This window comes from Neomonachus schauinslandi, chromosome 9 (genome assembly GCF_002201575.2).
Source record: "Neomonachus schauinslandi chromosome 9, ASM220157v2, whole genome shotgun sequence".
In the NCBI taxonomy this organism is placed as follows: Eukaryota; Metazoa; Chordata; class Mammalia; order Carnivora; family Phocidae; genus Neomonachus; species Neomonachus schauinslandi.
The window spans coordinates 91,476,739-91,498,820 of NC_058411.1; the positions used below are offsets into that span (position 1 = coordinate 91,476,739).

Below are 22,082 nucleotides of genomic sequence, written 5' to 3' on the forward strand. Positions count from 1 at the left end.
GTCTATGGCTAGGAAGGCTTCACTCTGGGAGGGGTTCCTTCCTGGACATAGCTGCCTCTCCTCTCCGTTTCTCCCACACTGTGTTTGGTGAGGGGTCTGAAGGTGCCTCTGTTTCTGCATGGCTTCTGTCTCAGCTCCTGGCCTCACTGGAGCTTCTTCCTAGGAAAGTTTTCATTGACAGGGGGCTGGCAGTTGCTTCTTTCCTGGGAAACTGCAGGGAGGGGCGACGTGCTCTCCGTCTGCTCTACCTGTTCCAGTCTGTTCTGAAGGCAGTTCTTTCAGGAGATGCCCCTTACCTTACCTCTGGTGTCTCAGGCAACAGCTTTTTTTGTGGTCATTTCTCCACCAGGCTGTCTTTTTTCTGTATTTTGGCAATTCTTCAAGGTAATGGCCCTCTGTTTTGTTTTGTTTTTCTTGCACTGTGAGAGTTCCAGTCATTTAAAAATGGTATCTTTTCTTCATGCCAGGGGCCAACTTTGGGTGCAAGGGGAACAGGCATGTGCATGTGTGTATCTCTTGTTTTGATCTGGGGGTCTCCAGTGGGTTTGCTACTCTGAATGGTGATTATATTCCAAAAGTTATCTTTGAAGAATTCTAATTTATAGATGACCTGAAATAATATGACTACATCAGTAGTGCCTACATGCTAGTCGATAGTAAAGTGTTTTTATCCGTTCATAGGAAAAGGGACAAAATAAAATAATTCTGAGATCATGTCCTTTCTACATTTCTCCTAATGTTAAAATGTCTTTTTCTCAAAAACGCAAAAAAACAAAAACCACACTCACACACGCACAAAAAAACAAACTGCTAATGATAACATATGGTGGTGGGATTTTACTCAACGTTCTTACCTAACAACGTTGGTAATCCTGGGTCAGGATTTTTTGTTTTAGTTTTTCTTTTACAGGTATGCAAAATTCGTAAGTCTGGGCTGCTGGACTGAATTATTCTTAGTTTGATTTGACTAAGTTTTTCTTTAAGTATATAAAAAACATCTGTGTTTAATTTGGGGCTGGGAGTTCAGTAAATAAATCTTTACAAGCATTAATGGTTACTTCTTTTTTGCATAATAAGGCTTTTGCAGATATGCTGAAAGTAAATAAGACCTTGAAAAGCCTCAACATCGAATCCAATTTTATCACTGGGTCCGGGATCCTGGCCCTGGTGGAGGCACTGAGAGAGAATGACACCCTGACGGAGATCAAGATCGACAACCAGGTGTGACTCACAGGGTGCATGTGAAGAGGGGGCCACAAGGCAGTGAGTTTAAAGCCAAGTTCTATGACTCGATTCGATGTTCCGGCTTTCCTGTAAGTTACAACAGCTGCTGGCCTGTGGAGGGTATATGGGAGTGCATGTCGGTAACCAGATGCGATGCACAGTGAGGCAGCCTGAGACGGAAAGGGCCAGCTCCCCACCAGCCCTCAGCTAGTCAGGTACCGGGGCAGAGAGGAGGGGGGCCGAAGGTGTTGAGGGCTACTTTGTGCAGCCATCGTCATCCTTGCCTCCTAGCAGGAACCGCAGCCAGTCCTGTCCCAGCCTTGCTGTTGCCTCTCACTGGGACTAGGGCTTCGAGGAGAAAGTGGGCTGGCCATGCCCAGAGACAGACTCCTTGCTCTTGGTTGGAGGTTGCCAGAGCTGAAAAAAAAATGAGCAAAACTAGACTCCCGCAGTCTGCGCCTGGCCACAGAGCCTGTTTAGAGGAATCCAGGTTCTAGAAGATGGTCTGGCTTAGAGAAGCAGGCCACACCCATAGTGCGATCACGGTCTCATCTCTGTTGCAGTGTTTCTTAGCTTCCCATCAACAGCCAAAGCAAGCGGCTTGTCTCTAGGGCCACATCTTCCTGTACCCTGAAGGCCTTTTCCCAGCATCCGCCTGCCGTGTTTCCAGTGGCTCTGCTGGCTTCAGCTGGCTCCTGCTGTTGGACAGCAAGCCTCAGTTCTCAGCATAGTGCTGTGCCCTGCCCCTTTCAGTACAGGGAACTGTCTGCCATGGGAGTCTGAGAGGCCTAGACACTGTCTAGTGGGAAGAAAGGGCCCTGCAAGGGCCCAGAAAGAGGAGACAACACAGAGCCTTGTGCTGTGAGCATTCTCCTATTAGGGGTGGGGGTGGCAGGGACAGTGGGGAGAGTGCCCGCTGAGAGTGCCCCCTGCATGTCTGGAAATTCCCTAGTCTAAACCCTCCAAGAGCTGATAGAGCCCCGGGATTCTACCCAGGACTTTTGCTTAAGTAGGGAAACCCCCAATAGGTCCCATGAACAGCTCTACTATCCTTTTTTGCTACTTAGGACACGTGAGCTCCTTCAGGGCAGGTCCTCTGCCCCTCGACTCCTCCAGAGGCTTGCTGCCAGGGGAGCAGGGGAAGCTACAGAAGACAGGTGCTCCTTTATTCTCACCCTCCCCAGAAAGGATGCATCACCAAAGCAGCTTTCCCAAATGAAGATATGTGAAGGGGATATACACACCCAGCCGTACACTCTCAGGAAGCTGGATGCCGTGTATCCTGGTGTGTGTCCAGCTGCTAGTAAATTTAAAAAGAGGCATCAGGGAGTGGGAGAGTAGGAAAATGAGCTAGAGAGAAATATGAACTGAAAGAAAAGAAGTGATAGCTCAGGAATATTTATCAGATGAACTAGTATTAGGAAGTAGTTAAGTGAGCTCTTAGCATATTATTTCCAGGACATCTACGACAGAAGTGGATACCTTATTCCAAAGTGTCTTTAACTTCTTATGTTGGTTTAGGCCATTATGAAACCCCGTATCTGAAGTAATGTTCCAGAAACTATGTTCCTAGTTCCTTGTAAGATACCACCTGGTTAGGATTGCCAGATAAAATACAGTTAAATTTGAATTTCAGATAAACAACAAATAACTTTTAGTATAAGTATGTACCATGAAATATTTGGGACATACTATACTAAAATATATTTTTTCTTTTTATTTATTGATATTATTTATTTTTTATTAATCAAAATTCAAATTTAACTAGGTGTCCTGTATTTTTATTTGCTAAATCTGGCAACCCTACATCTAATGAATGAGATGGAAACCTGAACATTGAGATGAGAGCAGCTTTTCCTAATGCATGTGAAGAAGACCCTGAAATACAAATCCTGAATTTGCTCTCTTAAATCCCCTTACATCAACCTTATCACCCCTTTTCAGTCATCTAGAATGGAATGGTGTAGTTTTCCCACTTTATTCCCCAATATGCCTCTGAAATAGCTTCTTTACACTTCTGACAAGAGGATTGAGACTTTCTAGAGCAACCGGAAAAATTCCTTGCTTTATTCCAAGAAAGAGGAAATTCAGAGTCAGAACTTGATTTCCATCCAAATTCTGCTTATCGACTCATAGCCTATTAGAAGTAGACCTCAGTTTCCTCGTCTGTGTAATGAAGGGTTTGAAATAAAATAATCTGTAAGACCGTTTCCTCAGGCAGGGCCAGCAGCTGAGACCAATTTAGCACCCTTGCAGCAGGCAGCCGCGCCAAAGTGAAGGCCTGCTGAGAGCCCGTCACTGGGGCAGGCTGCTGTGGCTAGGCTCTGGGTAAATAGGTAATGATTTAATCAGATGCCTCGTGTGAGAAGGACAATCGGTGATGCATATTAATGAAACAGATGGGTAACTGCTAAATAAATTTGAGTAAACAAAAAAGGTCATTAAAAAAACAAGAAATGTATGCTTAAACTTTGATTTTTCTTTTTCATTTGTATTTAGTGACTTATAAAAGGGAAACAGACAAATTATAAGAAATTTTGGCCTACATTTGTTGCCCTGGGTTTATATGACACAGAAGACCTCAAAAAAAAAGACTCAGGCTGAGAAAGAAAGGTGCCCTGTGTTACATTACTTTCTCCCTTTCTTTTCTATGCTCCTTCCCAATATAATTTTCTGCAGCTCCTACATCCCTTATATAGCCATCAGCATGCCCATCCTGCATGTTACCCAAGCGCAGGACTCCAAAGGCGTGAGATTTGTGAGGGGAAGTAAAGGGACTTTTATGTCGTCCCTCCCCATCAGCCACAACCCCATGAGCTCCTTCTGCCCTTGGATAGCACCAGGGGCATAAGGCATAGCTATGGCAGCCCCAGCCTTAGCTCAAGTCTCAATCCTTAGTACAGCCCACTGTTCTAAAGCATGTCGTGAGCTAAAGTTGTTCATGGAACTGTGAGGTCAGGATCTCTTTTCTCTGCCTCTCCCTCCCATTAGCTTAGAACACTAATTTCTACACTGGATACCCAGAGTTGTTATTGTCTAACTGGAAATACCACATTTTGTTAATTTCTTGGGGAGAGACTGGTTTGACAGGTTGCTGAGTGAAAAGAAAGAAAAGGAGCAAAGAATTAGACCTTAGGCCTTGCCTAGAACATAAAAGTTTCTCTCTAAATTTTCTCCTCCACCTGCTCAATACTTATATTTTCCAAATTTAAAAGGTGTATTTTTAAAATATAATAAAGCAATCAGAATTGCATGATGCTGGCATAGAAATAGACTTGGCAGAACAGTGGATTCCAGAAACACATCCAAGTACACCTGAGAATTTTGTAGCAAAGTTCCTCCGTGAGGAAAGGATAAAGTAAAAGATAGTGGGACAATTTCACTAGCATTTTGGAACAAGATTAAGTTGGGGCTCTATCTTGATTCTTATACTAAAATTCACTCCAGATGAAATGAAGATTTAAATATGAAAATATATGAAATCATAAAATGGAAGAAATCAGAAGAGCCTTCCTAAACATCATATAAAATCTAGATTGATATAAATTTAGCCACATGAAAATGAAAAGAGAATCAAAAAGAAAGTCAAAAGACAAACTGAACAAAGTATTTTCAACACATTTGACAAAAGGCTAATTTCCTAATATATAAGAAACTTACAAATTAAAAAAAAAAAGGAACCATGGGCTGTTTAAAAAAAATATACAAATGACAGAGATTGGTAGTTTCCAGAAAGAGAAATACAGACGCATAAGAAAATTAATTGTTCTTATTCATAATTTGAGAAATGCAAATTAAAGCAATTAAATAAATAGAAGTGAAATATAAATCTTCACCAATTAGAATGACAAACGGGGAAAAGATTGATAATATCCTATGTTGGCCAGGGTAGGGAAAATAGTAAATCTCAAACACTGTTAGTAGGAGTAAAAAACTGTCATACTTTTGAGGGTAAGTGAGTAATGTATCAAAATTTGAAACATGCTTACTCTTGGGCCCAGCCCTAATTTGCCCTACAGGCACACTTGCAGAAATGTCCTAGGATATACTGTGTGTGCAAGGGAAATTCACTGCAGCAGCGTTGTTTGGAATAGTAGAAATGGAAAAGGTGTTCTTAATGTTAAATGAGAAATAAAAATGTTTCAGAACAATATGCCGGTATAATCCATTTATGTGAAAAAGCATACATGTACATATGATTAGGTATACATACGAATGCATAGAAAATGTTTTAAAAGACTACATATCAAATGCCAAACTGGCTTTCTCTATGGGGAATGGAAATACTGGGGGAAGGGAGCTTTTGCATTTTATACACTTTTTATGTGCTTTTTCTAAATAAGCCTACACTTTTTTTAAAGATTTTTTTTTTAAATTTATTTGACAGAGAGAGAGACAGCAAGAGAGGGAACACAAGCAGGGGGAGTAGGAGAGGGAGAAGCAGGCTTCCCACTGAGCAGAGAGCCCAATGTGGGGCTCGATCCCAGGACCCTGGGATCATGACCTGAGCCAAAGGCAGACGCTTAACGACTGAGCCACCCAGGCGCCCCAAGCCTATACTTTTTAAGTTAAAAATTTTTAATAAATATATTATGGAAAAATTGAATTTTAATTTTTGTTAACTGTTAAATTTTGATTAATTTTAAATTCCTATATTTACATGCCCGTTTTTTTTATTCTGCTTTTAGTTTTTTTTAATCTGTCTCAGCTTAAAAAACAAACAAAAAAACCAAGAAACCTCTTTTCACCCACTGAAAAAACTTGGGGATTTTTCTACAGCCCAATAACACCCTTCAGGGTTTGATAATTGTCCTGGCCATGGTTCAAACCACAATGAAGTTTCTTTGGGATCTCCTACTGAGAATCTGCTGAGAAAGAATGGCCAGCTGGTTGATGACCTTTAATTATTTTGGAAATGGATCCCAGAATAGAAAATTCAGTAATTGGATTGATTGCTATAAGACAGTTTCACTACTTAAAAACACCCTTTGTTTAAACCATAGAAACTGGGGTAAATTGGAAACACCGAATATTAGTTTTGCTTTAATTTTACATGTGGAATCATCTTTTCCTTCATAAATAATTGGCTTAGTCTTTTCAGTTTAGCATGCCAACAGACTTGGCTGTCTGTTGGATTTTGCTTCTAGACAAGGAGCAGGTCTCAAGTGACTGTATGGGAGAAAATATCTCAAGTGACTTTATTCCTTTCAGTGTGAGACTTTTACCCCTTTACGTTTTTGTCCAGCAAGTAGCTATGCATCTCTCCCATGCAAGTAACTGTTTCCTCTTTCTTCTTGGTCGTCCTGTTATGTGTCCGCACCTGTAACCAGAGACAGCAGCTGGGAACTGCTGTGGAGATGGAAATTGCCCAGATGCTCGAGGAGAATTCAAGGATCCTCAAGTTTGGATATCAGTTTACCAAGCAAGGGCCTCGAACAAGGGTGGCAGCCGCCATCACAAAGAATAATGACCTAGGTAACGCAGCCCTAATGTGTGCTGTTAGCAATTAGAAGAGTACGGTGACTATTTCTCCACCTCAGATGCAATATCTCACAGACATCATTCCACTGGCCTTTGGTGTCAGCACTTGATCAAATGCACATTATTACGTTATCCTGGGAATTCTCATCAGCTTTGCGGTGTTTCAATTTTATTGTAACATTCTCTCAAGAAGAACTATTTGTTCTTCTTTTCCAGACAGGCTTTGATTTTTGCTTGGTTTCCTTTATGTATTTGGTTCTCCTTTACTTCTTACATGTAGCCACCCTGTGTTGTTATCTGCACCAGAAGATGGATACAGTGACGTGGAAATTCCCAGTTCACTTATGTTTGACCCCCGGCTGTGCTTTTGCACTTGGGTATAAATGCAGTTATGTCTGATACTTTGGTGATTTCCACGTGAAGCAAACTAATGGAGCTATGTTACAAAGATTAAACTTAGAAGTAGCTTTTTCAGTTAGCCCCTCTTTAGTTTTTCCTGCTGCCTACTCTTTGCTGAGGATCCGTAATATTTCTTCTATTAGGATGAGAGGGGGCATATCCTGGTCAACCACAGCACAGAAGAATGGGACAGATATGGAAGGCTTGGTCTGGGCACAGCTCAGTCACCTGAAGCAGCATAGCAACAGGACATCCAAGAGCCAACAGTCACTTGGCAAGCAGCCAGCCAATAGCAGCACTCGGTCCCCAGTTTGAGGTTTGGGGACAGAAGGCCAGACCTTGGCTGGGAGAACTGGGCACAGTGTTCTGCCAAGTAGAGTGCTGGCCATGGGGAGGATTCAGATCATAGACAAGACAGAAACCAAGAGTTGGAACCGGGAGGGGCAGGCAAAGATTAGTGTCCCTCTCCCTGCCCAGGCGTGCTCAGCCAAGCTGCTGAGGCCCGGGCCAGGTAGGTTGTGTGACCTCCGGAGGCTGGCCAGGCATATGGCAGTGCTCGCCATTGGGATGTAGAGGATGAGGCTAAGGGGGCAGCCCTGCACACAGGGCTTTGGGGAAGGGTGGAGGCAGCAGTCAGCACTGAGAACTGCAGGGAGTCCACAGCTGAACAACGTGGAGACCAAAGAGAAACAGGCAAAAGAAAAGGCTTGAAGTAAATGGAAAAACGATCATGAGCCCAGAAGTGGCAGCTGTGGGCAATAGCTTTTGTCTCATTTTCTGCAGGCTGGGCTATTTAAAGTGGAGAGTTAGGGCAGGACCACAGCCTGGGCACCTTTTTGCCAAATCCAGGAAGGTTAGAGTAACCCTCTTCCTACCCAGCAGACAGGCCTGCAGGTGGAGAGGTGAAAGGGGGAAATGGGTTGCAGAAACTGGGAATGGGCCATCAGAGCAACTTTTTGATACTAAGTACCCCCTTAAGGGAACCTTAATCTCTGAGTTTGCCTGCCATCTGAATCACGCCTTCTTTGGAAGCTGATACTTGCCGGGGGCGGGGAGGTGGTTTGTATAAAACAGGTTTCGAAACTTTGAACATTTGTTTGCGGCTCCTCCTGGTGTTCAGGCCGTAAGCTGAATTCATAGATTGTACATGTGTCGTCCTGGGGAGTTAAAGCCAGGTGGGGATCAGGTTGCACAGAGGCTGTGGGTATGTGACCATGGAAATACTCAGGACTTCACTGTTTCATGGGTCTATTCTGGACCTGCCACTCCATAGAAATTTCTAACATTCAAGTTCTCAAATATCAGACGTGACTTTATTTAAAATGTAAATTCCGCAAAACACTAGGTTATGATATCATTTCCATTTATAGCATGTACTGGGTAATTGAGTATTGAAATTTAAGATAACTATATCCTTAAACGTGTGGGATTGCTGTTCAGTGTGATTAATGTTGTTGCTCTGGAATTTAAGCACCATTCCTTCAATTTACCTTTTTTCTTTCCTGTCTTTATTTCTCACCTAGTTCGTAAAAAGCGAGTTGAAGGAGACCGAAGGTAAACTTTCGCAAGACGAGGCTGAGTTGCACCCTGGTGGCCATTTAGAAATAAGCAAGCAAAAACCCTTCTCCTTCCCCATCAGGACCATTTTATTCAAGGTTGTGCATTTCCGTTAACCACCTGGCTAATAATTTAATCGTTGTTCTTTTTTAGCACTACTTATTTATCTTGGATTTTTTAAGATATACAATTGTCTCATTTGCTCACGGGCACCTCTGGCAACTCGCACCAGTGGACCTCAGCAGAGCTTTAGTAGGTAACAGCGATCAAAAATTACTTAACCACTTTCAGATTGGGTTGCCTGGCTTTCTTACATGAACTTTTCTTTTTTTTTTTTAAATCACTGAAAGGAATTTAGTATATACATGTATTTGTAACTGTGATCATGATAGAGGCCTATCTCTGTTTACATGCATAGCTTTGAGTTAGGCTAAATACATCAGAAGTATTCTTCTGACCACATAAGAAGTTAGTATTGCCAATCTTTCACTGGGTGAGAAAATGTGACCAACTTGGCGCAAATTCTCCCCCAGTTCCAGAAGAATCACTAAATGCACGTGTCCCACTGTTGGAAGATCAGTGGTATCATCTTCCTGAAAGCAAGGCAGCATCATGATACTTTAACACAGCATCAGCAAATAAGTCTGAAATAGTAACCCATGAATAGTCTTCAAGGTAGACTTACAGGCAGCAAAATTAATTAGCACACTTACCTTTATTGATTATTCAACATAAATCGATCTTTAACATGACTCTAATAGATAAAACTTTTTACAAAGCTGTTTTAAACTTTTCCAGACATGATGGGAAATTTTTAAATTTTAGAAAGAGGGCGGCTTTTAAGACAGTACATTCCTCAATAAAACAATAATAATTACACCTTAGTCAGAGTTGTCTGATACATATGATTGCATCATTTTGGCAAATTTTATTTTTATTTATTTATTTTTTAAAGATTTTGTTTATTTATTTGACAGAGAGAGAGCAAGAGAGGGAACACAAGCAGGGGGAGCGGGAGAGGGAGAAGCAGGCTTCCCGCAGAGCAGGGAGCCCAATGCGGGGCTCGATCCCAGGACCCCGGGATCATGAACTGAGCCAACCGCAGTCGCTTAACAACTGAGTCACCCAGGCACCCCTTTCTGGCAAATTTTAGAGGCATTTATTGCTTTATCTTTAGTGTGACAAGATCACAGAATGAAATGTGAATGTTCAAGTTATTTATACAAACATCTGTCCATATGGCATGATCTATCCAGAGCTTTGCAGACATCAGGAAAGAAGTGTGAATTATCGCTTCTCCAGATGTGTGTCATCTCAAGGACAAAGCCTGTGAATGTACAACTGAGATGATTGCGTGGTTGTGTGCAATAACTTTTCATCTAGCAGAGCAACAGTGTGATGCTAAGCTAAGGAAACACAGGACTACAGTCTTTGGCTCAAGCTCACATGCCTTTGATGACAGTCAGTGCCTGAGGCTGTCATTGGCACCCTGACCCTGCCTCAGGCACCTCTCCCTCTCTCCCTTTCTTCTCTCTTCTCCCCTCCTTCCCTTCCAACTCTTTCTCTTTTTTCTTCTTTTGTCTGAAATTCTGAGCCTTGGAAAGGCGACATCCCTTGTGCTGGTGACACCTGGAACTAAAGAGATTGCTGACTCAGCAGAAGATGGGCCCAAGTCCGAATTTGTTTAGTTACTGAGTGTTCCTGAGTTGCTCGATAGTAGTAAAACAAGCTAATGGGAAAACAATGAGTGCATTATTCTAGTTAGCTTGTAAAACACATAGAATCTGGTTAGGAGAGATAACCTCCATAAAATTGGACATTTACCTGTATTATAAGAACTCACATCCGTATCACTAAAATCCTTTGAAACTTCTCATTTTCTTGACAATATTTTACATTATTTGAGGGAATAATGAGCAGAATATGTTGGTATATTTGGAATTCTAAAAATCCTTTAATTAGCTTTTGACTATATCTCTCTCTATAAAAACATAGTAAATATCATTTGATGGTTTTCAGTTTGATTTTTCCTTCCCTCTTACTCATTTAGGTGTGGTATGTTGGAGCCAACTCATACAGGCTTACCAATTATTAAATTTTCAAGAATTTTGCAAATTCGTTGTTAAACACAGCCATTATTAAAAATTAAATGGCATGCACTTACAATTAATTAGATTATTTTAAAAAACAAAAATAATACTCAAAACTACCTTTTAATTTTCTTTGCTCTTGAGATTATTCAGATCTATTTTGTCTGTATGACAGAAATACTGTATAATGATGTGCTGTTGTGCATCTCTTCCCAACTCAGAAGTTTAGGACTTCTTGTTGGTAGTTTGAACTTGGCCGCGGTGAGAGTACTTTTACTATGGAAATTAGCAAATGTTACAAATCAGGACGTGTTCCCCCCTACTTTGCTGGTTGATAAACATTCATCAGCACACCCTATACGCAGTTCTTTTTTTTGTATACATGTTTTGGTTACCATGTTGCCAAAAGGAAGAACCTTTCTCTTAAGTGTCTTTCTCCTATTCCTTTAGATTTGTTGCAGATATATTGTAAGTGCTGAGTCCCTGACTTGCCCTCCAAGTAAGACTTTTTCCTTTCTTTCCTCATTCACTCTCTTTCTTGCCTTCACCTCTACGAAATCTTGTATCCTGCAGAGTGTTCCCTGTAGCCCCAAGGACTGGGGGCTAAAGCAGTTCCTGATAAACTCTGGCAGAAAGCAAGAAAGAAAAGAATTTGATGGTGACTGTGCTGTGGTTGTTGATAGTATTAAAGCAAAATAGTGGGCTATTAACAAAATTTAGCCCTGTTTTTAGCTTGTGAAATAGTTGGGTCACATGTAATAGAGTTTATAAAATCAAATATTTATTACTAATCACTTTATCTTATCATTACTTGTTTTTTTTGAAGTAGCTTGAAAGGTGACGTTTCCATGAGTATTCACATATTAAAGATAACTATTAGAAGATAAACTTACATTTTGGGGACGCTATAAATCATTGAGTTAGCCCAGGACTTCATTTCCCCATTTGCCCAAAGTGTGTAAGTAAAGCTTTTTCGTACTCCTGCACATGATTAATCCCTTACCATCCATCATGGTGGGGCATAATGTATATAAAATATTTTTATATGTATGCATTTTGCCAAGTACTACATTTTGAGATATTTGGCAACATCTGGACAACTGATTGAAGGGAGATAATCTCTCCTCAGACCACTTCCTTCCCCCTTTTAGACTTGCACAGGCCCAGGCTAGTGTCAGATCACACATCAGGACGTGCAGGCTCTTATCACCAACACCAATCCCAGCATATGTGGAAGACGACTTTTTAAGAGAGAATTTTGGAAGTCTAGAGATTATATAATTAGTCTAGCACTACATCTCCCCATCTGCCTGAAGCGTGTAATGGAAGCTATTTTATCCTCATTAACACAATTAAATCCTTTCCTTTCATCTTGATAGGGCGTAATGTAAATATATGTGTGTGTGTGTGTGTGTGTGTGTGCGCGCGCGCGCGCGCATGCGTGCATGCCGTGCACGTGTGTGGCCAAATATCTAATTATCTAATGAGGTATGTGGCTACATCTGGACCACTGATTGAAGGGAGATGCACTCTCCCCAGCTCCATTTCCCTTGTCCTTTTTTAGCATTGCTGCAGGCCCAGGTTCAATGCAAATCACTTCCTGGAGTTGGCAGCTTAGGTTACCACCCACCAAATTTCACAGCATGTATAGAAGATAACTCTTAGGGAATAATTATTAGAAGCCTGCAAATCATTTTATTGTTCCAGCACTAAACTCTTCATGTGCCTGAAGTGTGTAAGTGCAAGCACGTTCATCTTCATCAACACAATTACGCCCCTTCCTTCCATCTTAGTAGGGTAAGTTGTATATAAATATTTTGTACATAAAGATCACCAAATACTATAAGTGGTATTTGGCTAAAGCTGGATGACGGATTGAAGGGAGATGCTGTCTCCCGGTCCCTCTTCCCTTACCCCTCTTGGAGCTGCTGCGGACCTAGGTTGGACAATCACCAGCCTGGAGGGGCACGTGCAGCTCACCCATCTTAGAGCACCAGTTCATCTTACAGTAAAAGCCCATCTCCATTTAAAAACTCAGAAATCATCCCAATGCCTATACTACTCAGAACAATTTCCCTAAGGGAAGCTTGGTACACCAAACCAAAAGAAGAGCTACTTCTCTTCCAGACAGAAATGTGGCCCCTGGCAGGGCACCAACATTAGGGAAACCAGTGTGCTCTGAAAAACTACCATGAGAACATTTCGGACACTCAAACTTGAAACCAGCGTGAAGCATCAGCATGCTTTAAATGTGGGATAGCCATTTAAATTTACAAAACAGTTTGCAGATACTTCCTTTTTTCAGGGATATGATGTACTTTGCCCTCTCCCAGGCAGTGTAAAGGAGACAGAGAAAGTGTAAGAATTCTGGATTAATACAATTTGATACGTGTTTCTGGGTTTGGGGGGTAGAGTGCCTTTTTGCAAAGTGGATACCATCTTTTTAGTTCAAGTTTTGATAGCATCAGCGGAAGTGGGCAGGGGGCAGTAAGTTATGAATACTGCGTTCTATGGTATGTTACCTTTACTGAGTTGGAATTGTTTCTGGTGTCAGCTTTTAAGTCATGATCCTGAAGCTTCCTTCCACTCTTCCACTAATGATGCAATAATAGCTATTTTCATTTTAATGAGCAGAGAACAAAAAAGAAATGTTTTAGCTCTGCCTTCCTGTAGCAGGTTCCCCTTATTGCTCCTCACTTCAAATATCTCTGCCACTTAACAGACCATCCTCAAAGCTAAAGGATTGGGGCACATGCAAAGGCAAGGTGTGAGAACGCTTGGCAGCATCAGGCTGAGCCCTCTGGATGAAAATCACATGATCGGGCCTCCTGGGAACAAGCTTGAGAGAGAAGAGTACCCAGAACCTCAAGATGGATTTATTGTTTTCTTGCTCCCAACTCTAGATTAGATCGAATTTTGTTTTGTTGTTCAGAAGTTATTAAGTGGAGGGGCTGAGTGAGGCGGGGAAGAAGATGGAAATTAAAGGTCTCCATTTGCTTAAGGGGAGAAGTAAACTCTGCTCAGCTCACCACCGCCTTCCCATCTGCCCATAACAGTAGTGATTAAACATCCAGGAGATGGATGGAGGAGGTGTTACAAAGTTTAAATTTGTAACCTGGATCTGGGTACTGTTCTAGGAAGGCCATACACTTAGCAGAAGTTGTCCCAGTTTTGTAATGCATCATTGACTTGGGAGAGGGTGAAGGAGGCTGGACTTTTCTCTGACATATTCCATGGTAGTCATTTTGAGCACACCGGCTCTGCTAGTTGGTATGGTGGAAGGGCACCATGCTAACTGACTCGTAGGCTGACTCCTAATCCCATCACCAACACTTAGCAGGTATATGATCATGGGCAATTCATTCAATTGCCTGACAATTATAGACTACATAGGGGGAAGAGCACTGGATTTGGAGTCAAGACATCTGGACACTTGGCTCCACACTATCTTAGCTGGGTGACTTTGGGGCAAGCCACTTAGTCTCTCAAGCCTAAGATTCTTCAGCTATATTATAATGGGAATAATAGCTTCACTAACTACCTCACAGATTTGTGGTGAGAAAATAATCAGATAATGGGATGAAAACTCTACAGTGGAAAGGGCTATACAAGAGTGGGACATCATTTTCATCATCTATTCACTAATGTTTTCCACTGCCTCTTCAATCTGTTTTATTTTCTTCTGACCACTGAGTATGAGCAATCACAGCATGGGTATGATGTAGGGGACTGGAATTATTTCATTTCTAACACAGAGACGGGAGAGGTAGTTGATGGGTGGGTGGGTGTTATATACCAGTGATGTGTGTGGTAGAGCATTTTCCTGGGTCATCTTGACAGTACCCCAGGATGTGGTCAGGACCCTTGCAGTGAGTCTAAGGCTGGACACAAGTGGGGGGAGCAAATAGTGATTAAGAATTGAGAGGAGAGTCTGGGGCAGTGCGGCCCTCCTGCCAGGCTCTGTCACCACAGGGGTAGGCTGTGACTTGAGGTATGACAGGAGACCTAGGAGAGAAGATTATCCTTAAGGCTCTAGCAGCGGCTTAACAGGCTCAAGCCCTTTAGGGAAAGGGAGAAAGTGTCACCTGTGAGATCAGCTCTCCCGAGCAGCAACTGCCTTGTTAACACCAGCAGCAACCTTAGCCCTAGCCAGTATTTTTGTGCTTAGAAAGAAATTGAAATGTGGTGTCACGGGACTTTCATAAGCACATGGATGCAGGGACCGTCTCATCAAGCTTTGTGTCTTCAGTAGCATCTAGTAAGGTGCTTTGTATATATCAGGTGCTTCATAAATGTTGCTTGAGTTCAATTGTCCTCCTGCCCCGCAAGAATGATGCTCCATTGGTCATCATGTGCTATTTGGATGCTAGCTGTGTGTGACTTTGGGCAAGACTTTCCATCTCTCTTGTCTACATTTCACCTGTAAAATGAAGTAGAGTGGGTTAGATGCTCTCTAAGGTCCCTCCCAGCTCCCAAGCTTTACAATAATCCTGTTATTCTGAAGTTTCCATTGCCTCTGAGCATGCGTGAGTAATGCCTCCATTACAGCTCCATCTCTCTTCAGAAGGCTTTATCCAGAGGAAGAGGTCTGAACATTCCACAGACAGTTACCTGTTCCTCTTCAGCGGTTTTTACTGTCTTCAGAATAGTTCTGGAGGAGCAGCTTTCTCTGAAAGGAGATTTTAAAATACATAATATTTTCTCCTTAAAATTGGTGGAGAAGAAGAGGAGGAAATGCAAAGAAGGAATCTGAGCACAGTAAACACAGCATGTTTTTCATAGGCTTTTACTTAAAGTGTGTGTGTGTGTGTGTGCGCACGTGTGTGCGCGCACGTGTGTGTTTTTGAGCACATATTGATAACAGAGAGAAGCCAATCAGAAATATGCTGTGCAATTGAGACAAGCTGGCCCAGGTTTTAAAATTTCCCATGGATGATCTAAATGCAAGTAGATAGGAATTGGCCATATGGTGAAATGAGATGAATAGAAAATGTGCTTTTTAAGGAAATTTTATTTTAGTACCAAACATTGCCAGTGACAATCTTTAGTTAAGAAAGAAATTATTCTGACCTAAAATTCTTATCTCTGCCATTTTGGTTTAAAAAAAACCCACTATATTTGTGGAATAATATTGGTATTTTAATTAAACCTTTATCTTAATTCTGTTTCATCTACTCAAGGAAAGAAAACAAGCAGCATTTTTCATTGCATTTAAAAATGTAAAATACTTGCATGCCACCAATCGTAATATCTTACCAGTTTTGATGCCTGTGATGTGTGACCTTATGTGTGTACCTGTATTGTTTGAAGAGAACAAAGGAAATAATGCTTTGTAAACTGTTTAAACTTATATTGGCAACATTTATTTGGCTAAGCAGTTACTGAAAAATTCACATAGTTTCACTTTTCATTTTGAAACTTTTCAATTAAAGGTAGACATTTATTCAGTAGGGAATGAAAGACTAATTTGCTTTTTAAATGTGAAAGTGGACATTGTGGGAAATAAGTGTGTGATAAAGCAAGATGTATGAAGCATGAAATCCTCTTACCCTGATAATTGATAAGAATCCCAATGGGCACAAATAGGTGCAATGTTTGACCCTTTGGAATTAGCGAGCCAGACCTAATGCTAAGGTAAATGTATACTGTTTTAATTCATCAAGATCTTTCTGCTTTCAAAGATATGATGTATTCATTTATGTCTGGAATGAAGTTTCCAAGTGAAAATGTACAGAACATTAGGAATTAATAAACTTTCCTTTTAAAATGAAAGTGAAGACTCATTTAATCTGGCTAATTTTTAGACACGTTGTCTTTTTAAAATGAATGGTTGGCACCATGTTCTCATATTAGATGAGTACATTTGCAGAAAGGACTATAAAGTGTCCTTATTATGAAGAAGATAAGAAGTAGATAGATGAGAAGTAGCCAGAGGGAGAAAGAACTCATTAAAACAAATATGCACACATTTGGCTAAACAGTTAAAAATTGTTAGAATAAATGGGAGCAGGAATATAGATAATCCCAAAGGGTTCAGTGTTTTACCTTGATTTTTTAATGTCAACTTCAGATTAAGGTTTTTTTTTTTAAGCTATGCTGGGATTGATAACACAGAACATTAAAAATAACAAAGTTACATTTTAAAGATTTGCCCTGGTAAAGCAAGAAAACCTATTTTTCCTGCCCTCCTGCTGAACTCTGCCCTCTTTGTCACTTAGACTGATGGAAAGGTCCAAGAAGAAGCACAGAGGGCCTAGGTCTAATTTCTGCAAAGAAGGAATCTGAGCACAGTAAACACAGCATGTTGTTCATAGGCTTTTACTTAAAGTGTGTGTGTGTGTGTGTGTGCATGTGCACAGAAGCTGTTCCACACCTTGTGCACAAGGAAGTATAGTAATTATTTTGTTTAAAGGATTCCTTCAGGCTGTGGGGCTGTAATAAATAGGAGTTACAAATATGCACTTTGAAGTTCGACTTGCCTAGTTAAAACCTCACTTGTATAAATTTCTGTGGATTTCCTAGCCTCCGTTTCTTCACCTGTGTAATAGGAATCATGATCATACTTGACAGTAGTGACAGTTGTGCTCTTATGAGGATTAATGTGTAAAACACTTTAGGACAGTGCCTGACACGTAGCAGGCACTTAGGTATTACTATCCTAAACGGTAACTTGAATATCCATGGATGTTAATGCCAATAAAGTTGTCCATTTTGTGTCAGCAATGTCAGGAATTTAAGCAGGACTGTATCTTACTTATTTTTGTGTTTCTACTGTCCATTCGTTCTGGCAAATAAGCCCTCCCTCATCACTCCAATAATTGAATATAAACAAGATAGAGCTGACTCAGGAGTTACTCCTGACATGCCCTCTCATTTAGCTCTGCTTCTTGTGACTTCCTTGATGTTTTAACTTGTTTGTACCTGTTCTGCTTTCTGGGTACCCTCCTTTGCATTTGGCAATCTGGCTCCAGGAGCAACTCCTTGACTTTTGGGTCTGTCTTGTGCTGGGCTTTCCTCTGTTATGGACCTCCGTCTCTCGGTTTGATTATTCAGCCTTCCTCTTGTGGCTATGAGAAGCGGCACCCCACGCCTCCTCTGCCTCAGTACTTACCCATGTCCTAGTCCCACAGCCAGGGAACATGATCAGATGCCCACAGCCTCTAGCAAGTGTCCCACATGTCACAGGACCTCAGTAGGAGGAATTAGATGTATGTGTGCTTTAATGAGATTGGGCTGTGTGTGGGGCCCAACCAACCTAAGGAGATGAAATAGGGAAATCTGGCAGCTTCATGACTCAAAAGGTATGTGTGTGTTGGGGGAGGGGTCCTCCAAATTGTAGACCACTCAACTTAACCAATCCCGAGCAAAATTTTAGAAAATGTACTATCTGCTTTAGTGGTTTTTCGGCACTTAGAGGCAAGGCAGTGGTCTCTAAGATGCAGCACAGATTCATTTAGAGAAAACAGAAAATCATGGGAGTCCAGGGAGAAGAACACACTGTTTTTTTCAGCAAGACATTTGACAGAGTCTCACAACATCCTTAAGAAATATGGTTTGCATAACGGTGAAACTAAATAGTTAAATGACTGGTTTAAATAGTCTTTTTTGACTCTTGATCATAAGTAAATGCTGATGAATGGAAGAATTTCAACCAGAAGGGCTTAGTAGCCACCACACAGCTCTTTCCTTGACATGTTTGGATCAGCAGTTTATCAGTAATTTGGAGGTATACTGATAGAATACCAACTGAGTCTTCAACTGATGGGCACTGGGAGGGACGAGGAATTCTTTGAGAGGTTCAAAAATATCTGGACAGGCCAAAATCTAAGCCTGTATCTAATCAGGTAAAATTTTATACAAGTAACAGTATAGTTGCCAATTTTTAATCCAAAAAAGTAAACTACAAAGACAGAATGGGAAAAATATGACTTAACTACCATCTGTGTGGATAGAGACTTTGGGCTTGGCTAAAAGCTTACCTGTGATTAAGAAGTAAATGTCCTACCTAAAGGCTAACTCTATCTTAAGTCACATTAGACAAAGAATCTTGATATTTGGCCCCAAATCTCCTATTTGGGCGCTTGGGTGGCTCAGTCGGTTAAGTGTCTGCCTTTGGCTCAGGTCATGATCTCAGGGTCCTGGGATTGAGTCCTGCATCGGGCTCCCGGCTGACTCAGCAGGGAGTCTGCTTCTCCCTCTCCCTCTGCCCCTCCTCCTGCTCATGCTCTCTCTCTCTCTCTCTTTCTCTCTCTCTCTCTCTCAAATAAATAAATAAAAAATCTTAAAAAAAAAAATCTCCTATTTGTCCTGGGCTTTGGGCCTCAGCTTTGGGAATGTGTACTTCAATATTATTTCCATTATCCTTGAACTTTGACATGGTAGTATGTGTTTATAAAGGTTATTCTTTTTTTAAAAGATTTTATTTATTTATTAGAGAGAGAGCACGCACAAGTAGGGGGAGGGGCAGAGGGAGAAGCAGACTCCCTGCCGAGCAGGGAGCCCAATGCGGGACTGGATCCCCGGACTCTGGGATCATGACCCAAGCTGAAGGCAGATGCTTAACCGACTGAGCCACCCGGGCGCCCCATAAAGGTTATTCTTACAGCTAATCAGTCAACAGTATCACTGATAAGAACAAAGTATGTAATTTGGGTTTGCTTTTATCATATGAATATTCATTTTCAGATATAGGCAGGTGTTCTAGATATAATCTGAGTGAAAAATCTCTATGTTAAAATTCTATGTAAATGTAAATGTGTACTAATTACTGGTAAGTAAAATGCTGTAATAATTGCTGATTGTGAAAGGCTTATTTTGTGTTCAAAACTAATTTAAAAATTCAAAATTATTAAAAATCATTAAGAACTTTCAAGTAGATAAATAATTTGACAGTAACTACAAATACAGAGAATGCATCAGCTAGATAGGAAGAAGAGTAAACTTTTTTTAGTCAACAAATGTTTATAAAAATTTAAACAATATAAGGAAGCATAAATTACATCATATTATAACTCTGTTCTTTGTAGGAGTGTTTGGAATAACCAGCATTTATAATTTAAAACCAGAATTTAATTCTTACTTAATTCCATTTAGGACGTGGATCTTGCTCATCCCCTTACATTAATTGAATTTGACTCTATAGTGTCTGCAGAAGAGTCTTAACAGCTGATGGTGCTGGGAAATTATTGTTCCTATACTACAGTGTTAAACTTTACAATTTTAGCACTAATATTTTACATAATAAAGTTAAAGTAATTAACTTTTGGTATAACATTTGAGGTTTATTTGTGTATTCTAGGAGTTTATTCTTTGGTAGTGTTATTTGTCAGCCAACTTGGCTTCAACTGAAAATTTTAGTTCTCAGTTCTTTGGCATTTGGCTGAGGTGTATATTCAGTGCACCTTTGGTGAAGGCATAATAGGATATGAAAATAGGAGGAACAGCAAAATTAATTCCAGCTGATGGCATTAGGGAAGTTTGAGTGAGAAAAGAGGCATTTGAGATGGACAATGAAACATGAGAAGGCTTCTAACAGACAGAGTTGGGTGACAGGTAAGGACATTTCAAGCTAAAGAGTTTGCTTGAAAAAAGAAAAATAATAAGGAGTCTGCTTGAATCCTTTCTATAAAATTGTATGTCCCAACCACGGTGTTTGTCTTCTCTGATTCCTACCTCCCACTGTAACCAACTCCAAGCTCCCAGAATGAAATCCTTACCTTCTAGTTTCAAGTTTATGTCTTTAGCTTAAGTTTTCTTAGCTCTCTCATAAAATACACCGACTGAGTGGCTCAGTCGGTGAAGTGTCTGCCTTCAGCTTTGGTCATGGTCCTGGGGTCCTGAGATTGAGCCCTGCATCACTGCTTCTCCCTCTTCCCTGACCACCCCCCCACCACGCTCCTGCTCTCTCTCTCTCTCCCTCAAATAAATAAATAAATTCTTTAAAATATATATATGTTTATACATAAATATATCAGGGACAGTATTTGCTAAAGGAACCCCCAACACTGCTGGTGTTGATTTCCATATGCTGATTCAGTGCGAAATGCTTTATGAGTTTCTCTGGCTGGAAGTTTAAAGATAACAGTGTTTAGGGCTTACAGTACATTAAGTAGACTTACAGTATCATTTTATCAATCACATTCACTCTAACCAAACCCTGAAAACTAATAGGAACCATACTCTGTCCCTCATTCAAATATTTTACTTAACAGTCTCAGATTTGTTCTCGGCAGTATGCTGAACTTACTGTTTTCCATTATTCAAGGTGGGATTCACTGCTTGCCGGGGGGGGGGGGGGGGAGAGGGGTGCCATACCACTTCTATTTCTATTGCCTTTCACCGAATAGGCACTGCAGCAGTCAGCTCTTGCTAAGTCAGTCTCTAGCAACAAACACACCTAGATCTGAGTTTACTTCTTGTGCACATTACATGTCAGCACCTGTGTCTGGCTTAGGTGCTGCCCCATGTGACTTCTCATTCTACAACCCAGGCAGATGGACCAACCTTCATTTGCGATGTGTCATACTCCTCCTGGAGAGAAAGAGGAAGCATACTAGTGGGAAACACCAATGACTTTTTTTTTTTTTTAAGATTTTATTTATTTATTTATTTGAGAGAGAGAGCTCACACAGAGGGAGAGGGAGAAGCAGACTCCCTGCTGAGAAGGGAGCCCGACGCAGGCTCCTGAACTGAAGGCAGATGCTTAACCGACTGAGCCACCCAGGTGCCCCAGAAACACCAACGGCTCCTGTTGTCCTTTTGTCCTTTTGTCCCTTCCACTCATATCTCATTGACCCAAACAAAGTCCATGTTTTATAGACTTTTGAGATTACAGTATGACAACACCTTTCAACACCTAAGTGAAGAAAGAAGGAAAAAAACATTACCAGATCATAGCCGAGCCTGAAAGTGTCTCTAGGAGGGCACTGCAAGGCACATAGCAGTGGGTAGGGCTGTCCTGTCCTGTAGAGGGGGGCAAATATTTGAGAAAAATATCTCAATCTACCACAGGCCTTCAGTGGGTTTATCTTTTCACTTATGTATATCAATCTAATTTTTAGGTTTTTCCTTTTTTTTTGTCTTTACGAATGCGTTTTGCTAACTGTAAGCTAATAATGGCAACCCATAAGGCATAGTCTTTTTAAGAGAGAGCTCTGTCTGCATTTCAGGATGAGCTTCACTATGTCTTGTCCTGTGGAGCCAACCCTCTCACAGCTGGGGTTCATATCTGCATTTGGTCACTGGCATTTACAGGCAAACCCTCTTGTTCTGTGTCCTAAATTGAGATGAGGAGGAGGAGGGAAGGATTCAATATTCATATATTTACAAACC

At 41.0% G+C, this 22,082-nt stretch overlaps 1 protein-coding gene across 3 annotated transcripts in view; it reads left to right on the top strand.

Annotated features, from left to right (window-relative positions):
- The window catches only part of TMOD2 (tropomodulin 2), a 32,727-nt gene extending 23,907 nt beyond the window's left edge, over window positions 1-8,820 (top strand). For all 3 annotated transcript variants that reach the window (XM_021693988.1, XM_021693990.1, XM_021693989.1), the window contains 3 exons: window positions 1,078-1,221; window positions 6,555-6,699; window positions 8,628-8,820. In XM_021693988.1, coding sequence (XP_021549663.1) covers window positions 1,078-1,221; window positions 6,555-6,699; window positions 8,628-8,662 — 324 coding nt within the window. In that variant the 3' untranslated portion in view covers window positions 8,663-8,820. The remainder of the gene's footprint in view (window positions 1-1,077; window positions 1,222-6,554; window positions 6,700-8,627) is intronic.
- Window positions 8,821-22,082: the final 13,262 nt, after the last annotated feature.